The sequence below is a fragment of the Dreissena polymorpha genome, chromosome 11, assembly GCF_020536995.1.
Source record: "Dreissena polymorpha isolate Duluth1 chromosome 11, UMN_Dpol_1.0, whole genome shotgun sequence".
In the NCBI taxonomy this organism is placed as follows: Eukaryota; Metazoa; Mollusca; class Bivalvia; order Myida; family Dreissenidae; genus Dreissena; species Dreissena polymorpha.
The window spans coordinates 16,973,835-16,994,207 of NC_068365.1; the positions used below are offsets into that span (position 1 = coordinate 16,973,835).

Here is a 20,373-nt window from a genome sequence, read left to right on the forward strand (position 1 = left end):
TGGAACCACTTTCAAACTTGTCCAAAATATCATTGGGACAAATCTTCTGACAAAGTTTCATGATGATCTTACAATAAATATGGCTTCTAGAGTATTAACAAGGTTTAACTATAGCTATATAAGGAAAAATGCCACGCCCCCTTGGTGGCCATTTTTTTCCACCAACCGGAACCATTTTCGAACTCATCCAAGATATCATTGGGACAAATCATCTGACCAAGTTTCATGATGATCGGACAATAAATGTGGCCTCTAGAGTGTTAACAAGGTTTAACAAAAGCATGATATATAGCCATATTAGGAAAAATGCCCCGCCCCCTGGTGGCCATGTTTTTTAAGCAAACGAAACCATTTTCGAACTCATCGAAGATATCATTTGGACAAATCTTCTGACCAAGTTTCATGAAGATCGGAAAATAAATGTGGCCTCTAGAGTGCTAACAAGGCTTTACTATAGCCATATAAGGAAAAATGCCCCGCCCCCTGGCAGCCATGTTTTTCAACCAACCAGCATCATTTTTAATCTCGTCCAAGATATTATTGGGGTGAATCGTCTGATCAAGTTTCATGAAGATCGGAAATAAATGTAGCCTCTAGAGTGTTAACAAGATTTTACTATAGCCATTTATAGCCATTTAAGGAAAAATGCCTCGCCCCTTGGCAGCCATGTGTTTCAAGCAAATGTAACCATTTTCGAACTCATCCAAGATATCATTGAGACCAATCTTCTGACCAAATATCATGAAGATTGGACAATAAATGTGGCCTCTAGAGTGTTCACAAGGTTTTACTATAGCCATATAGCCATATAAGGACAAATGCCCCGCCCCTTGGCAGCTATGTTTTTCAAGCAAACGTAACCATTTCCGAACAAATCCAAGATATCATTGAGACCAATCTTCTGACCAAATTTCATGAAGGTTGGACAATAAATGTGGCCTCTAGAGTGTTAACAAGGTTTTACTATAGCCATTTAAGGAAAACTGCCCCGCCCCCTGGCGGCCATGTTTTTTCACCGATCTGGACCATTTTCGAACTCGTCCGAGATATCAATGAAACCAATAATTTGACCAAGTTTCATGATGATTGGGCAAAAATTGTGACTTCTAGAGTGTTCACAAGGTTTCTCTATAGCCATATAAGGAATACTGCCCCGCCCCCTGGCGGCCATGTTTTTCAACGGAGCAGAACCATTTTTGAACTCAACCAACATATCATTTAGACAAACATTTTGACAAAGTAACATGAAGATTGGGCATCAAATGTCACTTCTACAGTGTTCACAAGGTTTTTCTTTTTTTTGACCTAGTGACCTAGTTTTTGACCCAGCATGACCCAGTTTCGAACTCAGTCGAGGTATCAATGGGACAAATGTTCTGACCAAATTTCATGAAGATCAGACAATAAATGTGGCCTCTAGAGTGTTCACGAGGCAACATGTTGATGACGGACGACGCACGACGGACGATGGACAAAAAGCGATCACAAAAGCTCACCATGAGCACGTTGTGCTCAGGTGAGCTAAAAAGCGGTATTCAGGGTGCAGTATCACATAACTTTATGGGGTTCACAATTGAACGTTAATGGATGTAAACACACCGGTATGTGGTGCTTTTCTTCAAATTACTTTTTAAAGTCTCTTAAGAATTTCAACTAGTGCATAAAGTACAGATTTTTATGCTGCTTATGGCAATGTGAACAACATCAGAATTACTTTATTTATTTAGCTTGTGTCTTTGGTCAAAAATTCTATGTGTAACGCAATGATCCAAAATTATATCTGTAACGCAATCATGTACTCAGTTATGCTGCATGCAATGTGAAATTTTGGCACCTATTTTAGACACATATCAATGATTTATTCTAAAATCTTAAGATATCAGCACAAATTTGCAAGAAATACTGTCTTTTATGCGCTTAAGATTTTCGCAAATGTATTTCAATAACTTGAGATATTTGCAAAAATAAATTCTTAACAGTGTGTTTACATTCTGTCCGTCTGACTCTGTGTGTAAACCCCTGTGAACCCCATTGATCTGCACCCTGGTATTGTCACTAAGCAGGGTCTGACAATGCAGTTCTATGCCAAAGGGACAAATGCATGCAAAGGCCCAAGCACACTTGTTGTAAAGATGGCTGGAAACAGAAAAAATAGCATCTAAATAAAAGGCTACCATAACCAGATATTTATAAATATAAACATGAAAGCATAGAAACCCCTTGACAAATGGGAAATCCTTAGGAAATTTTCTAAAAGGCAATTATAACCACCTTTGGTAATTTCCATTTTGATGGTCTGATCAAAGTTCATAGCAACACCTTTTTGGCTTCCGATCCAAAACCATTTGAAAAAAACATTTGCTCAAGCAATACTTCTTTGTTAAACAATAAACTCTTTCACTAATTATAAGCAAAATAAGTTGTTCCTTGTGTTGAAATATCACTTTGTTAAGATGGTATTATGTTCAGAAATTACGTAACTGGGGTTGAGTCAGGAACTATTGTATTTCATAATAGAAAAGTTCATTAATTAAAACTGTTTTATGTCAATATAAGCCATGACCCTCGAGATCCCAATCGCAGCTCTTGACAATAATATCCTTAATTAGACAATGACAAAAACCTATTGACAATCGCATTGATTAAAAAGATAATTTTGCCAATAAAGAAATTTAAGTTAAAACAATTGTCACTGTTTAGTCTAGAAGTCGTTATTGATATATTGATCATGACCCTAAAATCTCTAAACTACAATAAACAATGCTCTTTATCAACCATTGTGTTTTTATTTAATTGTTTTATTGTACATTTTCTTCCCTGCATCAGGCTATTTAATTGCAACTGTAAACTCGTTTTCTAAGAGTTAAAATATTACATAAATGAAGAACCTTCCCCAAAACTACAAGACCATAGAAACCCAAACAAGAACTTAATTTAACTTCCTTGTAAGGGCATTTCTGAGAATGAAGTCCATTTTCTGAAATTATTTTTTTGGTATTCCAAAATGGTAAATCCAAACTAAAAAAAGAAATACCATGCTTATATCATCTAATCAATGAGCATTTATGACTTTATGATTTTTGAAGTATGGTATGTTAATAATCTCAAGGTCAAGGTTTTGGGACAACAAGACTAGTATTTCAAGTATTTCAACTCAATGTGTCCGTAAGGAAAATATTTGAAGAATGTAAATTTTGGGTTTTAATGACATGTCCTCAAACCATAATGCCATTTAATAAATTAAACCTTGCATTTAAAACATGGAATACATAGAACATAATGGTTGAATAGTTGAACTTTGAGGTTGAATAGTTAAACTGTGTGGTTGAATAGTTGAACTTAAATACACTGATAAATAAATGGAAATTGATCTTACACAAAGTTTTGTTTTACTTGTTTATATATAACTATATATATAACTTATTGATCCAGTTTCCATTACATATAATTTTTAACTTTTCATTTGTTTGTCTGTTAATATATCTCCTCTATTTGCATGATATATTTTTAAAGTGTGTGGATGATCATAGTGTCATTATACTCTAATCTCTGACAAAAGCAAGTATAAAATTGATATATTATCTTGCATCTTGCAAGATAAAAGGCTTGAAAAGTATCAAAATTAATGCCCCCACTGACTGAAAATACTTAATCAAACACTGTATTATGTGAATTGGGAATAAGACATCAATTTGGGAATAAATTGTGTTTTATTAAAAGTGCATAATATGCAGTTTTATATGTTGCATTTATCTAGTTTTACAAATTATAATTAAAACATATACTTGCATATATAATAGCATCATTTAAATTGATTTTACTTCAAAACTGGATTTTTTATTAATTTAAAAAAAAAATCCTCATGAAATGAAACTGTGTCCATGCCGCGCAAATTTCTTATTAAGCTTAAATTATAGATAATGTATTACAAAAATATATGTAGATCATGAAATGAATAGTTTTGTTTGAGAAAATCACCAAAATGATGTCCATTCCCAGTTTGATGTTTTATTCCCAATTCACATAATACAGTGTTATCATAATAAAGGCATGTGCATTAAGTGACCTCCCAGAGTAGCCTGTGTGGACATCAGGGACAACACTTTCCGCCTTAACTGGGACTTTGCAAAGAAGAGAATTCCTTTAAATGAACAATATCATAAAAGCAGAAAGTGATGTCCCTGATTAGCCTGTGGGGACTGCACAATGACACTTTAACCCTTTGCATGCTGGGAAATTTGTCTTCTGCTAAAATGTCGTCTGCTGAATTTCTAAAATTAGCATTTCCTTCGATTTTTTTTCAAAGAATACTATCAGAATAGCAAACAGTTTGGATCCTGATGAGACGCCACATTCTGTGGCGTCTCATCTGGATCCAAACTGTTTGCAAAGGCCTTAAATATTTGGTTCCAGCGCTGAAAGGGTTAAGCACCTGCATTAAACCCCCTTTTCACAGAGAAAGGCCCAATTATATAACATCCTTATCATTAAATCAGAATGTAAATCGTCCCACTGACATTTCCTTGAACAGGACAAGGCAAAATGCATGTTAAGATATGTGCAGGTACATGATTAACATAGATTGCATATATTTAGCACATTTATCAGCCCACTAGTGCTTTCCACTGGAAAATGATCAGTGGGAATCAGACCAATGACCAACTTGCTGGAAACCCATGCCTATTTTTCATTTTTACAGCATTTTTCCCAAACTAAAATGAAATCAGTTTCATGGTTTCATGCAGGTCAATAGAATTGAATTTAGTTTCATCCAGCGACAACAGCAGCTACTATGATATTAGACTGCTGGTGTTGCTATATGAAACTAAATTCAATTTCTATTGTGTGACAACACTAGGATTGGTTATAAAAAGTATAAAATACACCACATATTGTATCAGCATGGATGGCCAAGTGGTTCAAGTGCTAGACTTTTACTCTAAGGGTCAGTGGTTCGAGCCCAGTTGAAGATTACTTTTTTTCTTTCTATAATTGTATTCTAGTTTTTTACTGGAGCTATTTAGTTCCCATGTTTACATTTATCCATTTAAAGCATTTAATAAACTTAAATACATGCAAAAATCTGTTAAAAGGTTGCTTTAAGCCATGTATCAAATGTATAAACGTTTAATTTAATTAAAACCTCTATTAAAGCTCAACTAAACGAAACCCTCAGACATTGAGACATTCTCAAACATTTGTTTCCTTACTTTCAGTTATGGTTAGTATTTGGGTTTAACCCTTTACCTTTACCTTTACCTTTACCTTTACCTTTACCACTCAGAAATGCACTTTGACACATTAAAAGTCCTTACGAAAATCAAATTAAATTTAAGTCCTTTCTTAATATATTCAAGTTTAAAAGGCTTCATTTCCAATGATGAGTAGCAAACAGCATAAAACCTTAACAGACTGCGAGTTACTCACAGGCTGTTATGATTCTATGCTGTCTGCACATTTTCACTTTGCTTCTGAGTGGGAAAGGGTTTTAAAATGTTATAAAGTTACAAACAAGAGCACCGCAATACGGGTGCCATGCTCCGCTGCGAAAGCTTGTCAGAATTTTTTTTTTAAAGGTCACAGTGACCTTTACCTTTGACCTAGAGACCCAAAAATGGGTGAGGCGTGTAGAACTCATCAAGGTGCAGCTACATGTGAAGTTTCAAAGTTGTAGGTAGAAGCACTTTGATTTTAGAGCCAATGTTGAAAACCTTAACAAAAAGTTAAGGTTTTAGCATGACACAGACGACACGACGACAGACACGGACACGATGAGCTGGCTATGACAATACCTCGGGTTTTCTCAGAAAACAGCCATGCTAAAAAACAATGACTTAGAGACTGCTGGGTAATAATTTCCCAAATCTTAATGTTACAATTTAATTTTTACAGAAGTTGAAAGTAATGCAATACTTGATGTATCATTTAAATGCCGATTTGTTTTAAATTAAAACAAAATATTTCCAGGATGAGGCCTTCTTTTTTATATCCCGAAGCACACGCTTGTCATACAGAGCACACGCTTGTCATACAGAGCACACGCTTGTCATACAGAGCACATGCTTGTCATACAGAGCACACGCTTGTCATACAGAGCACATGCTTGTCATACAATAAAATGTTGGGCATTTTATTTACAGTTCAGAAGTTGGGATCAATTAATGAAATCCATGACTTTTGACCTTAAATTTCAGCCTTGACCTAGGAGCATAAAGCAGTATGCTAGCCATAATCTAATTACAGGGAATAGCAATGAAAAGTTAAAATTAAAGTCGTCACAGATGTTGAGAAGATATAATGGGGAAACATTAATTCATGACCTTGGCCATTCAATGACAAGCAAACAAGTTTGGACATGACATCAACTGGTCAAGGTGAATAATAATCCATAGCAATATGAGCCACATGAAGCGAAAATAGGTCTTACGCAATATGTGACCAGGGTAGCTCCAGACAGGTTTGCACATTAGGACAGACTTGTAAGGAGCTACCCTGTCTGCTAATAAGACAACGAAACCTTAAGTGACCTTATGGCGGACATTATACCTCCTGCCTAGTCAGCGTGACTGCGCAGGCTGGTCTGGAGCTACCCTGGCTGTATAGGCATAAGACCAATCTTTGCACCTCATTTTTTAATCCTTCCAATATTTTAAAGTAACTGCCTAAACAACAAGAAATCGTCGGAGACTGGTGATGCTCCACAAACGTTTTTTTGTCACAATGTTGCACTATATATTCAGATAAAAGGAAACGTCTTGAGGGGCATAACCTTGGACAAGATTACAATGGATGGTTTAGCAACTTAAAAATTTAAAAGGGCCATAACTCTCTAAATAAATCATCTAACCAGAACCCACTAATAACATGCGCATCTCCTCAAGGTAGTTAAGCTTCCCATAAAGCTTCATTGTATTCCAGTCAGAAATTGGGGAGAAATAGCCCGGACAAGAATTGCACTATATGTACAGTTTATAGAAAATTTTAAAGGGCCATAACTCTGTGATATATCATCCGACCATAACCGGCTGATAATATGCACATCTCCTGTTGGTAGTGAAGCTTCCCATAAAGTTTCATTGAATTCCCGTATTAAGTTGCTGAGAAATGGCTCGGACAAGAATTGCACTAATGTACAATGGAAAATTTCAAAGGGCCATAACTCTGTGAAAAATCCTATGACGAGAACTGGCTAATAATATGCACATCTCCTCTTGGTAGTGAAGCTTCCCATAAAGTTTCATTGATTTCCAGGCATTAGTTGCTGAGAAAATTAGCCCGGAAAATAACTGAACTATATGTACAGTTAATGGAAAATTTCAAAGGGCCATAACTCTGTGAAAAATCATCCGACCAGAACTGGCCGATAATATGCACATCTCTTTTTGGTAGTGAAGCTTCCCATAAAGTTTTATTGAATTCCAGTCATTAGTTGCTGAGAAATAGCCCGGACAAAAATTGTGCACGGACTGACACTCGCACGGACAGACGAAGCGGCGACTATATGCTCCCCAAAAAAAATTTGGGGGAGCATAAAAATTGATAACCAGTTGACTTTAAAATATATTTGACTAATTCCTAGACAATACATTCAATGAATTATACTGTTGATTAGGAAAGTGTTAAAAATAACTTTTTAATCTTTTGCAACTGGTCTTTCAACATGACATACAAATCTGATTAATTCATTGGACTTCCAAAATGAATCTGATATACTTGTATGATTTATAGTCACAGTAAATTTTGAGGGCTGACTGTGAAACTAAGTGTTAGTCGAAAATACATGTTAACAAGATAAAACAACTTTATTTAACAGCCCTCCTGAATGCACTATATTTTGAAAGAGTTGAGGATGTACGATCATTTCCACTCTACGTTCCATAGTGTGCTTTGTCATAAAAACTTCAACACAAGAGCACCACCTTGTGGGTGCAGACCGCTCATCTATTTTTCTTTTTAAAGGTGTAGGGACCTATCTCAATTTCAATCACAAAGGAGGGAGGGGTGGAGTGGAGAGGGGTGTATAGTGTGGGGGTGTGGTCATTTATTACATTATCTTCCAAAAATGCAAAAAAATAAATTGGGGGGGGGGGGGGGGGGTTCTTGGGTGGGATGGTTGGACGGTATTTAAAAAATAAATAATAAAAATAAATATTTGTGTTTTTTAAACATGTTTGAAAAAGAACAAGAGATGTGTTTGTCAGAAATACAATGCCCCCTATTGCGCTGCTTTAAAAAAAAAAAGTTTATTTTTTACCTTTGACCTTAAAGGATGACCTTGACCATGAACTTCCACCACTGTGCAGCTTAATGAGAACGTCGCTTTGAAATATTATTTTTTTGACCTTTGACCTTGAAGGATGACCTTGACCTTGAAGGATGACCCTGACCTTGAACTTCCACCACTCAAAATGTGCAGCTTCAAGATAACGCCTCTTTGAAATTATTATTTTTTTTACCTTTGACCTTGACCTTGAAGAATGACCTTGACCTTCCACCACTCAAAATGTGCAGCTTCATGAGAACGCCGCTTTGATTTTTTTAAATTTATTTTTTACCTTTGACCTTGAAGGATGACCATGACCTTGAAGGATGACCTTGACCTTCCACCACTCAAAATGTGCAGCTTCATGAGAACGCCTCTTTGAATTGTTTTTTTTTTTTTTTTTTAACTTGAAGGATGACCTTGACATTGAACTTCCACCCCTCAAAATGTGCAGCTTGATGATAACGCCGCTTTGAATTTTGTTATTATTTATTTTTTTACCTTTGACCTTGAAGGATGACCTTGACCTTAAATGATGACATTGACCTTGAACTTCCACCACTCAAAATGTGCAGCTTCATGATAACGCCGCTTTGAATTTGTTTGTTTTTGACCTTTGACCTTGAAAAATGACCTTGACCTTGAAGAAAGACCTTGACCTTGAACTTCCACCACTCAAAATGTGCAGCTTCATGAGAACGCCACTTTGAAATATATTTTTTTGACCTTTGACCTTGAAGGATGACCTTGACCTTGAAGGATGACCTTGACCTTGAACTTCCACCCCTCAAAATGTGCAGCTTCATGAGAACGCCCCTTTGAAATTTTTATTTTTTATTTTTTTACCTTGAAGGATGACCTTGACCTTGAACCTCCACCACTCAAAATGTGAAGCTTCATGAGATACACATGCATGCCAAATATCAAGTTGCTATCTTCAACATTAAAAAGTTATGGCCAATGTTAAAGTTTTCGGACAGACAGACGCCATATATTTGACATTTGACCTTGAAGGATGACCTTGACCTTCACCTTTTACCACTCAAAATGTTCAGCTCTATGAGATACACAAGCATGTCAAATATCAAGTTGCTATCTTCAATATTGAAAAAGTTATGGCCAATGTTAAAGTTTTCGGACGGACAGACACCATAAATTTGACCTTGAAGGATGACCTTGACCTTTCACCACTCAAAATGTGCAACTCCATGAGATATATATGCATGCCAAATATCAAGTTGCTATCTTCAAAAGTGAAAAAGTTATGGCCAATGTTAAAGTTTTTTTCGGACGGACGGACAGACTGACCGACAAACTGATGGACAGTTCAACTGCTATATGCCACCCTAACGGGAGCATAAAAATTATTTTTTGGAGGTGGGGTTGGGGGGGGGGGGGGTATAGCGTGAGGTTGTGGTGGTCATTTATTAGATGATCTTTAATTAAACAAGAGGGCCATGATGGCCCTGAATCGCTCACCTGACTAAACAAATACAATCCCAAACCAGATTTCATCAAGATAAACATTGTGACCAAATTTTATAAAGATAAGATGAAAACTGTGACTTCTATTGTCTGCACAAGGTTTTTCTATTATTTGACCTAGTGACCTAGTTTTTAACCCCAGGTGACCAAAATACAATCCCAACCCAGATTTAATCAAGATAAACATTCTGATCAAATTTTATAAATATTGGATAAAAACTGTGACCTCTATTGTCTACACAAGGTTTTTCTATTATTTTACCTAGTGACCTAGTTTTTGACCCCTGATGACCCAAATACAATCCCATACAAGATTTCATCAAGATAAACATTCTGACCAAATTTCATAAAGAATGAATGAAAACTGTGACCTCTATTGTCTATACAAGGTGATTCTATTATTTGACCTTGTTTTTGACCTATTGACCTAGTTTTTGATCCCAGACGACCCAAATACAATCCCAACCCAAATTTCATCAAGATAAACATTCTGACCAAATTTCATAAAGATTGGATGAAAACTGTGACCTCTACTGTCTACACAAACAAATTGTTGACGGTTTTTCTATTATTTGACCTAGTGACCTAGTTTTTGACCTCAGATGACCCAAATACAATCCCAACCCAGATTTTATCAAGATTAACATTCTGACCAAATTTCATAAAGATTGGATGAAAACTGCGACCTCTATTGTCTACACAAGGTTTTTCTATTATTTGACCTAGTTTTTGACCTAGTGACCTAGTTCTTGACCCCAGATGACCCAAATACAATCCCAACACAGATTTCATCAAGATAAACATTCTGACCAAATTTCATAAAGATTGGATGAAAACTGTGACCTCTACTGTCTACACAAGGTTTTTCTACTTTTTGACCTAGTTTTTGACCTAGTGACCTAGTTTTTGATCCCAGATGACCCAAATACAATCCCAACCCAGATTTTATCAAGATAAACATTCTGACTAAATTTCAAAAAGATTGGATGAAAACTGTTACCTCTACTGTCTACACAAGGTTTTTCTATTATTTGACCTATTATGTGACCTAGTTTTTGACCTAGTGACCTAGTTTTTGACCCTAGATAACCCAAATACAATCCCAACCCAGATTTTATCAAGATAAACATTCTGACCAAATTTCATAAAGATTGGATGAAAACTGTGACCTCTACTGTCTACACAAACAAATTGTTGACGGACACACGCACGCACACACATACGGACACCGGACATCACACGGTCACATAAGCTCACCATGTCACTTCTTGACAGGTGAGCTTAAAAAAAAATAATGGGGGCACGCACACACATACGGACACCGGACATCACACGGTCACATAAGCTCACCATGTCACTTCTTGACAGGTGAGCTAAAAAAAAAATGGGGGTGGATTGAGGGGGCATTCGGTGTGGGGGGGGGGGGGGGTTTAAGAGTTGTTTTGTCAAAGTATCAATCAAATCTTATCATAAATAAAGAAGTTATGGCAATTTGTGCAAAATTTAATAATTTGACCTTGAGAGTCAAGGTCATTCAAAGGTCAAGGTAAAATTCAACTTGCCAGGTACAGTACCCTCATGTTAGCATGAAAGTATTTGAAGTTTAAAAGCAATAGCCTTGATATTTTAGAAGTAAAGTGGATCTAAACACAAAATGTAACCATATATTCAAAGTTACTAAGTCAAAAAGGGCCATAATTCCATAAAAATGACAATCAGAGTTATGCAACTTGTCCTTTACTGTCCCCTTATGATAGTTTGCGAGTGTTCCAAGTATGAAAGCAATATCTATGATACTTTAGGGGTAATGTGGACCAAAACACAAAACTTAACCAAATGTTCAAGTATAAAGGGCCCAAAATTCTGTCAAAATGCCAGTCAGAGTTACATAACTTTGCCTGCACAGTCCCCTTATGATAGTTAGTAAGTCATGCAAGTATGAAAGCAATACGGTAGCTTTGATACTTTAAGAAAAAAGTGGACCTAAACACAAAACTTAACAAAATTTTAAATTTTCTAAGTATAAAAAGGGCACATAATTCTGTCAAAATGCCAGTCAGAGTCACATAACTTTGCCTGCACAATCCCCACATGATAGTTAGTAAGTGTTGAAAGTATGAAAGCAAAAGCTTTGATACTTCAGGAATAAAATGGACCTAAACACAAAACTTTACCAAAATTTCAATTTTTTAAGTATAAAAAGGGCACATAATTCTGTCAAAATGCAAGCCAGAGTTATCTAACTTTGCCTGCCAAGTCCCCTAATGATAGTAAGTAAGTGTACCAAGTTTGAATGCAATAGCATTGATACTTTATGATAAAAGTGGACCTAAACGCAAAACTTTACCGGACGCCGACGCCAAGGTGATGACAGCAGCTCATAATTTTTTTTCAAAAAATAGATGAGCTAAAAATAAATACTACTTTTGGCATAAAGTTATACTCATTTTTTGTTAAATATATATTGATTGCTGATGTTATAATTAAATTGCTTGCGATATGTACACATACAAAACATCAAAAACATATATTTATTATCTCTCACTTTAAGATGATGCATTTAACTGTATTTTGTCTAGTTTAGCGATATTTGTTGAAAAATTCCATATTGTGTAATTTCTTATCATTGTTGAAAAAAAAAATTATTGATGCAGCAAAAAATATTTTACTATTATTTTCTTAAACTGTATTTTATTCTGATATAGTAGTCTTTACAAGCTTGTGTTTTATAATCAACAAAATATATGTATGAACGTTGTTTGTCTGAATATTGTTAATTGCAATAGTATGCCTAAATTAAAAGATTTGTCCCATCAAATCCATTGCGCATTAGCACTTAGAAACCTTTAAAGACCGTAAAGTTAAAATATATTACAAAACAAGTTTTGTTAAAATATGTCTTTGTATATTTGTATCATAATCAATTACCAGCAATAAAGAATATATAACTTAACTGAAAAATAAAATTTTTGGTATACCGGTAAATAAACCAGTGCAACATGTTTTAGACCCAGTGTGAATAATAAATACCCTCAAATACCAAATTAATGACCCCTCCATTTAAGAACAAAAACAAAACAAACAAAAACTGTGTAATTCTTGCTACATTAAACATTGAGTACAAAATAAATGCTTAAATGACCCCTTTTTTATCTTTAAAATATCTGTTTTACAATTATCAGCTACATGTGCAAAATCATTTTTCGTCGTTTCTATCTATAATTGGAATAGGGCTCATATTCACCTCATTTTGGATAGAAAAGTTAAAAAACAACAAACTCTCTGAATCTAATAATCTAAACCAGGGTATTTATTAGGGATAACAAGTACATTATAAAATATCTGACCTCGTATTTAAACCAATTAAGAGGTCACCGTCACGTGGAGTAGTGGATATGTTGTCCGCCTGGTAGATTTCTTAGATCTCCCCCATAGACACCAAGTACTACAGGTTCTACTCGAGAGTGTTTCAAATAAGCCTTAGGCTTCCAATGCAATTGAGCTAAATTAAATATAGGTTTAAACTAAACTTAAACAAAACTAAACCAATTTAGTTCAGAGGTGTTGGGTAGATTGTTCAAAAACACAGTTTTATGGTATGGCTAGAAGCCAGCATGCATAAGCAGGGAGGAAACCAAAGCAGTGAGCCCACATTAGCCAACCTTTTCTAAATCAGGCAGCGGGTCAAAGGTCAAATGACTGCTAGGGTCACATGACTCTTGAGCTAGGTCATGTGACTGACTCGTGGCAGTATCGGTATCATGCGATGTTGAAGTATTTTCCCCGTCCTGAAATCATTACTAGTGACTATCACACACTGTGCCCTAATAGCGGCAATGTTACAAGCAAATGTTATGAACACAAATCATGCAAACATTCAACAAACTAAAACCAAGATCAAGCAACCATATGTGACGTGCTCTGGATCAACTGGATTCAATGCATGTGCGTAAATAACCAGTATTGTCTCAGATTACCCTTTGAAGTAAGCACAGGCGTATCAGGGACAACACTTTCTGCTTTTATAGTATTTTTCAATTAAAGGAAATCTTTCCTTGGCCAAAATCCAGTTAAGGCAGAAAGTCTCATCCCTGATTAGCCTGTGCTTACACAGGCTAATCTGAGCCAATACTAAAGTCACATGCATTAAGCCCCAATTTCCCAGAGCGAGGCTCATATTTTATTAAGCCAGGAATACATTTGAGTCGTGATCTGAGAAAACTGGGCAGAATGCATGTGCGTAAAGTGTTGTCCCAGATAAGCCTGTGCAAGCCACACAGGCTTATCAGGGACGACACTTTCCGCCTTAACCGGATATTTGCTAAGAAGACACTTCATTAAAACGAAAAATGTTATAAAAGCGGAAAGTGTCGTCCCTCATTAGCCTGTGCAGACTGCACAGGCTAATGAGGGACGACACTTTCCGCACATGCATTATGCCCAGTTTTCTCAGAATGCGACATATTTCATCTGAAATATTTTTCAAATCTTCAACTTACAGTATAACTTAAAAAACTTTGACATACATTTATGTGTCAACAAAATACACAACAAATTTTTACAAATTATTTGACGACTTTGTACCCAGATATAATTATGGGAAAACTGCACTAAAACAGTTACACATGCTGGGTTAAGTGCTAAACAGTTAAAAAAACAAGCTGGCATTACATCAGTGTTTTTTTCACCATTTTGGGAATTGGACTGAGTCCCTTTGGATATGGAAAATGTGTGGCATTCTGACTAAAATTGGGAAATTAATCTTCTTGTTGTTTTGCTAAAAAATGCTTCAACTGGATGAGAGATGTTCAAAAATTTTTATTTTTTTCAAACCTTAAATTGGGAATTTTCAGGTCCCATATATACTTTTTTCCTTTGGGAATGGGGCCGAATACCTGACCTGATTTTGAACAAGGGCTGTTTGTAAAACATGCAAGCCCCCCCCCATATGGACTGTCAGTTGTAGTGGCAGCCACTGTGTGAATACATTTTTTTTCACTGTGACCTTGACCTTTGACCTAGTGACCTGATAATCAATAGGGGTCATCTGCCGGTCATGAACAATGTACCTATGAAGTTTCATGATCCTAGGCATAAGCTTTCTTGAATTTTCATCCGGAAAACATTTTACTGTGTCGAGTCACTGTGACCTTGTTCTTTGACCTAGTGACCTGAAAATCAATGGGGGTCATCTGCGAGTCATGATCAATGTACCTATGAAGTTTCAAGATCCTAGGCGTAAGCGTTCTTGAGTTATCATTCAGAAACCATTTTACTGGTTCGAGTCACTGTGACCTTTGACCTAGTGACCTGAAAATCAATAGGGGTCATCTGCGAGTCATGATCAATGTACCTATGAAGTTTCATGATCCTAGGCATAAGCGTTCTTGAGTTATCATCCGGAAACCATTCGGTGGATGGACCGACGGACAGACGGACTGACATGTGCAAAACAATATACCCCCTCTTCTTTGAAGGGGGGATAAATATAAAAACAAGAGGGCCATGATGGCCCTGAATCGCTCACCTGACTAACCAAATAAAATCCCAACCCAGATTTCATCAAGATAAACATTCTGACCAAATTTCATAAAGATTTGATGAAAACTGTGACCTCTATTGTCTACACAAGGTTTTTCTATTATTTGACCTAGTGACCTAGTTTTTGACCCCAAGTGATTCAAAAACAATCCCAACCCAGATTTCATTAAGATGAACATTCTGATCAAATTTGATAAAGATTGGATGAAAAACTGTGACCTCTATTGTCTTCACAAGGTTTTTCTATTATTTGACCTAGTGACCTAGTTTTTGACCCCAGATGACCCAAATACAATTCCAACCCAGATTTCATCAAGATAAGCATTCTAACCAAATTTCATTAAGATTGGATGAAAAATGTGACCTCTATTGTCTCTACAAGGTTTTTCTATTATTTGACCTATTGACCTAGTTTTTGACCTAGTGAAATAGTTTTTGACCTAGTGACCTAATTTTTGACCCCAGATGACCCAAATACAACCCCAACCCAGATTTCATCAAGATAAACATTCTGACCAAATTTCATAAAGATTGGATGAAAACTTTGACCTCTTCCGTCTACACAAACAAATTGTTGACGTTTTTTCTATTATTTGACCTTGTGACCTAGTTTTGAACCTCAGATGATCCAAATACAATCCCAACCCAGATTTCATCAAGATAAACATTCTGACCAAATTTCATAAAGATTGGATGAAAACTGCAACCTCTATTGTCTACACAAGGTTTTTCTATTATTTGACCTAGTTTTTGACCTAGTGACCTAGGTTTTGACCCAAGATGATCCAAATACAATCCCAACCCAAATTTCATCAAGATAAACATTCTGACCAAATTTCATAAAGATTGGATGAAAACTGTGATCTCTACTGTCTACACAAGGTTTTTCTATTATTTGACCTAATTTTTGACCTAGTGACCTAGTTTTTGACCCCAGATGATCCAAATACAATCCCAACCCAGATTTCATTAAAATAAACATTCTGACCACATTTCATAAAGATTGGATGAAAACTGCGACCTCTATTGTCTACACAAGGTTTTTCTATTATTTGACCTAGTTTTTTACCTAGTGACCTAGTTTCTGAACCCAGATGACCCAAATACAATCCCAACCCAGATTCCATCAATATAAACATTTCATAAAGATAGGATGAAAACTGTGACCTCTACTGTCTACACAAACAAATTGTTGACGGACACACGCACGCACACACGCACATACGGACACCGGACATCACACGGTCACATAAGCTCACCATGTTACTTTGTGACAGGTGAGCTAAAAACACTCGCCATATGTACAAATTAATCTGTTAGACAAAGAACATATAACACAGAATATTGCCAGCAAAGGCTCCAGTGGTAAAATTCAGACCCCACAAAAAACTACTATAATATATAAGCAACTGTACCAGTTTTGTTCACTTAATTAAACTCATTAATAAAATCATCCCTATGGAAGTCATTGATTTTTTTAAATTATAATAGATTGAGAAAAACTGCTGTTCAGAAAAGTGTAAGAAACAAGAAATGTAAAGCAAGTATAATGTTACACTGCATAGAATAAATTTCAAGCATATGTTCAACAAAACACCATTTTTAAGATAAGTTTTTAAAAATTCAAAATTGCTACAATTTTCAAAACTCCTGTCAAGTTTTAATTATTTCTGAGTAATGATATAAATAAAGGCAGATGCTAATTTAGGCTATTGTTACTGCTTCAGGATAAAGTTCAAGACCCTTAACTCCTTCCTTCTGGAGTATTAAGACCAATAAATCTAACCTTAAGTAATCTCTGTGAGCTGTAAGGGTTGTCATCCTCCTCATCAAGGGCAGGTAAATCTGACCTCAACCTTGCTCCTGGATATGAAGGCAAATGTTAAACTCAATGTTTATGGGCTTCTATGAAGCAATAAACAATTGTGTCGCGTTCTGAAAAAACTGTCAGGAACAACACTTTCCGCCTAAATGTGATTTTCGGTAAGGAGGGACTTCCTTAAAACTAAAAATGCCATAAAAGCGGAAAGTGTCGTCCCTGATTAGCCTGTGCGGACTGCACAGACAAATCTGGGATGACACTTTACGTACATGCATTAAGCCCAGTTTTCTCAGAACATGACTCAATTTATATTGAAAAAATAAATAAAATGTCTGTCAACACAATTATTTACTTAATTATTCACTTATTTCCATTGTGCTTAATAATACAAAACTTATACCCCACAAAATAATCATTGTGCAAAATACATGCTGCGTGGTCTCAATGTCAAGTTCAGTGTGTGTGTTTTTTAGCAAGGGCATATATAGGCCCCTTCCCCCAAGAGAAAGGCCCTTCCACTGAGATACTTTCTTTAAAACTTTGGGGAATCTTTTCCCCTTTTTCAGTCTTGTCAATATTTTTTGCACAAAAATGGAAGGCCAGGCCAATTACACAAATCAAGAAAAAAAAGCCATGTAAGTTTGTCTAAGTAAAGTACAGCCAACGCGGAACAAACATATTTTGCGATCCGCAGCGTCAAGGCGCAACGAGTCGATGCTGAGTCGGCTGTTGAAGCCGTGTCAGTATACGGCGGCACATCGCATTTCGCCGCGATGCTTCCCATCTGTCCGCCGAGGCAAGCCGTGATCCGCGCATATGACGCCGAATCGGTGCGCATCATAAAATAAAAATCTTTTAAAAATTATTAGTTAGTCAATAAATTTTAAAAGAACAATTATAATAATATTCAAAATCATAATTAATTTAATGTCCTATCGAGGCGGGTTTTTTTTCCACTGAACATGCATAAATCGCCTAACGTGATGTTCATGTTTTTATACAACACATAATACACCCACACTTTTCATTCGACGATCAACATGTCTGAATAATTTTCGCTCAATTTTTATTGAGACAAAGGATTAAGCACTGTTTATTTGACGGTAGAATTTAATTGTTAATGTCGCGTTAGCATTAAAATTTGGAAGCGTGTTTCGGATTACAAATTGAATAATGCTCATTTGTGAGTATCGAACGAAACAATTACAGTTGTTTGTGATTAATTCAAGGATAACTTGTTAAGGCCCATAACGTGTTGAATATATTCGAGGATGTGATAATATATAAATAGTCTGTACAGCATCATGTAAAAATCATATCCGCTTATAAAAACGTGAAAATAATAGCTATGAAAGTAGCGTAAATCTACGTTTCGATGCTACACAAATGTACGTGTAGGAGTATATCTTTGCACTCGATCCGCTGTGTACGTACACGGCCGATTTATGCCGCGAAAGTACGCGAGGTTAATACAGACTCGGCGTTGTTGCGCAGATTGGTGCCTCGGCGATACAACCGTTAACACATGACGCGGCCGCAGAGTACTTATGTTCTGGCAGTGGCAGGACAGAGGATTATGTTTGTTCCGCGTTGGCTGTACTGTATTTTATATAAGGTCAATTAATTAAATTATTAAATATGCAACCATACATAATTATTTACCATATGATGAATAATAACCATTACTTGAGCATCCTTCTGGGAAATCATGTCTTGATGCATCAGGAGTTTATATCTGATTTTAGGGAAAGGGCCTTTTTTTAGGGGAAAAAATCGCGTGATACACCAGATTTTGGGGAAAATAAGGAAAGTCTTAAATAATCAATTTAACATAACTTACTTTTTTTTAAACCAATTCAAGGCAACAGATAATTTAATTATTCTATTTTCTACACTTGATCAGGTTTACTTATATAATTTAAGAGGGTCTCAAAGAAGGAAAAACAAGAGATGTGTTTGTCAGACACACAATGCCCCTATTTGCGCCACTTTGAAGCCATATATTTGACCTTTGACCTTGAAGGATGACCTTGACCTTTCATCACTCAAAATGTGCAGCTCCATGCGATACACATGCATGCCAAACATCAAGTAGCTAGCTGAAGGGACATAGAAAATATAAGCATTTTTCGAAACCTAAATGCGAATCCTAAATGCAAAGTGTGACGAAAAGACAGACAGACAGACGGACGGACGGTCCGATCACTATATGCCCTCCTTTGGGGGGGGGGGGATTAGATCAAGAGCATTCAATCTTCAAATTTAAATTTCCATAAAAGTGAAAGTGTCTTCCCTGATGAGCATTATGATAATTCTAGTTGACCCATAACGAGCCTAATATCCCCAATGAGCTTACCTTCTGTACATTCCACATGAGTCTTTTGGTGGTACTCTGGATACTCAAGACAGTCTCTACTCGGACTCAACTCGTTGCTGTCCTTGCTAGCATTGCTAGAGTCAGAGCTGTCCGTCCGTCTGTGAGTGGGACTGCCTCGCCAGCTAGTCTTCTGCAGGGCAATCCTAAAAGGGATCGGGTCCAGGGGGGAAACCTGGAGGAAATTTGAGACAGAATTAAAACAAGATGTGTTTGTGAAACACAATGTCCCCCTATATGATGTTTGACCTTGAAGGATGACCTTGACCTTGTGAAGGATGACCTTGACCTTGACCTTTCACCACTTAAAATATGCAGCTCCATGAGATACACATGCATGCCAAATATCAAGTTGCTATCTTCAATATTGCAAAAGTATTCATAAAATAAGCGATTTGGGCCACATATATTTGACCTCTGACCTTGAAGGATGACCTTGACCTTTCACCACTCATAATGTGCAGCTCCATGAGATGCATATGCATGCCAAATATCAAGTTGCTATATTCAATATTGCAAAAGTATTTATAAAATAAGCAATTTGGGCCACATATATTTGACCTCTGACCTTGAAGGATGACCTTGACCTTGACCTTTCACCACTAAAAATGTGCAGCTCCATGAGATACACATGCATGCCAAATATCAAGTTGCTATCTTCAATATTGCAAAAGTACTCATAAAATGAGCGATTTTGGCCACATATGTTTGACCTCTGATCTTGAAGGATGACCTTGACCTTTCACCACTCAAAATGTGCAGCTCCATGAGATACACATGCATGCCAAATATCAAGTTGCTATCTTGAATATTGAAATACTGCAAAAGTGTACATTAAATTAGCGATTTTGACCCATATATTTGAACTTTGACCTTGAAAGATGACCT

General features: G+C 36.3%; 1 protein-coding gene across 2 annotated transcripts in view; it reads right to left on the reverse strand.

Annotated features, from left to right (window-relative positions):
- Nucleotides 1-20,373, reverse strand: part of LOC127851020 (TATA element modulatory factor-like) — a 70,050-nt gene that overhangs the window by 43,425 nt on the left and 6,252 nt on the right. For both annotated transcript variants that reach the window (XM_052384454.1, XM_052384453.1), the window contains exons 4-6: nucleotides 19,468-19,660; nucleotides 17,076-17,152; nucleotides 13,411-13,536 (exon numbers count right to left, since the gene is read on the reverse strand). In XM_052384454.1, the coding sequence (XP_052240414.1) occupies nucleotides 13,411-13,536; nucleotides 17,076-17,152; nucleotides 19,468-19,660 (396 nt within the window). The remainder of the gene's footprint in view (nucleotides 1-13,410; nucleotides 13,537-17,075; nucleotides 17,153-19,467; nucleotides 19,661-20,373) is intronic.